The sequence below is a fragment of the Neopelma chrysocephalum genome, unplaced genomic scaffold, assembly GCF_003984885.1.
Source record: "Neopelma chrysocephalum unplaced genomic scaffold, ASM398488v2 Primary Assembly neopelma1_95175, whole genome shotgun sequence".
Lineage (NCBI taxonomy): Eukaryota > Metazoa > Chordata > Aves > Passeriformes > Pipridae > Neopelma > Neopelma chrysocephalum.
In genome coordinates, this window is record NW_020923866.1 from 1,053 (window position 1) to 3,498 (window position 2,446).

A 2,446-nucleotide genomic window follows, 5' to 3' on the forward strand; every position below is an offset into this window, starting at 1 on the left:
GACGGTGCGGGGCCAATCACGGCCCAACGCGCCACTTTCAAACCCCCCCGGGCACCGGAGCGAAGGGCGCTCGCTGGGCCGCCGCCTCCCGGGAATCTGGGCTGCGCCGGGCAACAAAGAGGGGGCGGAGCGACCGCCGCTGTTATCGCAGGGCCCCCGAAGTGTAGGGACACACTTCCTGTTTAGGCAAGTCCGGATCTCCCACGCAGGCAGTACCGAACGCGCACGTCCCAAAAATCTTAAAGATTCAGCTGCTGTGATTTACCGTAGTGTTCCAGCTCTTTTTGAGAGTGAGTGGGTGGCTCTTAAAAGAGCCTTTGGGTTTATTTCAATGAGTAGACTCCTAATTTCTTCTGTCACCTTACTTCTTTTTAGGCGCTGCCTTCTTCGCCTTGGCCGCTTTGGGCTTGGTTGCCTTGGGCTTGGCTGCTTTGGGCTTCACCGTTTTTGCCTTGGCCGGGCTCTTCACTGCCTTCTTGGGGCGGCCCGGCTTTGCAGCTTTCTTGGGGCTCTTGGCCGCTTTCTTGGCCGCTGCGGCCGCCGGCTTTTTAGCCTTCTTAGGGCTCTTTTTCACAGCCGCTGCTTTCTTGGGCTTCTTGGCGGCGCTGGCAGGCTTCTTGGCCGCCGGCTTCTTGGGCTTGGCTGCCGGCTTTTTCTTGGTTGCCTTTTCTTTTGTCTCACCCGGTTTCTTATTCAGCTTGAATGACCCGGAGGCGCCGGTGCCCTTGGTCTGCACCAGGGTGCCTTTGCTGACGAGGCTCTTGAGCCCCAGCTTGATGCGGCTGTTGTTCTTCTCCACATCGTAGCCGCCGGCAGCCAGCGCCTTCTTGAGCGCGGCGAGGGAGAGCCCCTTGCGCTCCTTGGAGGCGGACACGGCCTTGGTGATGAGCTCGGTGACGCTGGGCCCCGCGGGCTTGCGGGCTTTGGAGCCGCCCGCCGCTTTTTTCGGCTTCTTGGCAGCAGCCTTGGCGCCGGGAGCAGAGACCGCGGGAGCGGCAACAGGCGCGGTCTCCGACATCGCGTCAGGCTCGTCCACGATCCACGGGAAACCACTGGGCCTGGAGCTACTCAGCGGCCTCGTATTTATAGAGCGGAGCCGAGCGGTGATTGGTGCGTTGCAGAGCCCGCCCCGCTGCACGGCAGAAAGGTCCCTTCTCCCCGCTCATTTTGTGTTTCTTAGGAGCCAAAAAAGCCTGTTTTTATCAGAATTTCTGCCACCGACCCCCCTCCAGTTTGCAGAGGCGTGGAAAAGAAAGACTCTTGTCCCCCTCGGCAAAGTTTCCTTTCGAAGAGGCAACGGGTGAGCTAAAAAAGAGGCGATAAACCCTGAGTCCTGGACCTGGACAGACCTCAGGAGACAGAAACTTTTGTTTTTCCTTCTAAATAAAATCCGCGACGTGGGGAACTAAATTTCCAAAGTAATTATTTAATATTCTTTAAAGGGTCTTCTCTTACTCTAAACTGAAAACCAGGAATTTGAATCAATATTTTAGTCACAAATTGATTTCAAAGAGGAGGAAGTAACACAGGCTCATCTTGAGCACTGAATATGGATTAGAAATTAGCTCCTTTGTCCAAAATACTTCACCTCTTTCAAAATAATTAAAATAAATTAAACTAGTGCATTATGCAGCAAGGCAAGAAGCAGATTAAAGTCCTATGAAGGGCTGTTCGTGCCCCAGAAGGAGATGACTTTTCACAGCATAACAGCTTGTACTGTGTTGCTCAGTGTACACAATACAGACACGGTTCCCTCATGCTCTGCTAAAGAAATACTTAATTTCTTATTAAATTAGGTAACATAAGAACTCAACACGGCCAGTTTTTGTCAATAATCATAATCAGTGACCTAACACTTGGTAATTCATCAGTGTTTTTATTTTGATACAGCTTGATTGGTGAAAATCTGAGTCATGGTTACCTAAGGAGACACTGATGCAGCTGATTTTTCCTGTACTTCTACACAATAAAACGTGCTCAAGTGATCCATTAGGACTCCTCTTTCACAGCAGATTCCTAAATATTCCATTTTCTTACTGTTCAGTGACTGATCCCTGCATTGGACGTAATATTAAAAACAGCCTATCCACCCGACGTATCTGCTTTACTGAAACACCTGGCTGTGCTAGCAAGAGGGGGACCGTCTCTTCAGCTGCATTTTGCCAAGACCGCACTTCAATTAAAAATAAATGCACATTATTTTTCAGAGTACAGAGAATTAAAAGAAGTATTCTCTGGTATGTTTGTTAGTGAGTACAAACCTTTGTTTTGCCAAAGGCCTATGAACTCCTTGTTGCCTCTTGCTATTGTAACTGTTGGTGATACTAGAATTTATGATTCCAGTAATTTATATTTTCAAATAGATAATTATTAAAATATGGTTTTTGACCAAAAAGAGAAATTTCCTGTTTCTATTTCAACGTAATTATGGCAATGTTCAGCACCA

At 49.1% G+C, this 2,446-nt stretch overlaps 1 protein-coding gene across 1 annotated transcript; it reads right to left on the reverse strand.

Moving 5' to 3' along the window:
• Window positions 1–239: 239 nt before the first annotated feature.
• Window positions 240–1,070, reverse strand: LOC113980775 (histone H1). Its single transcript, XM_027707991.1, has one exon. It carries the CDS (start codon window positions 1,016–1,018, stop codon window positions 362–364), a length of 657 nt encoding a protein of 218 aa, XP_027563792.1. The 5' UTR covers window positions 1,019–1,070; the 3' UTR covers window positions 240–361.
• Between the last annotated feature and the right edge of the window lie 1,376 nt (window positions 1,071–2,446).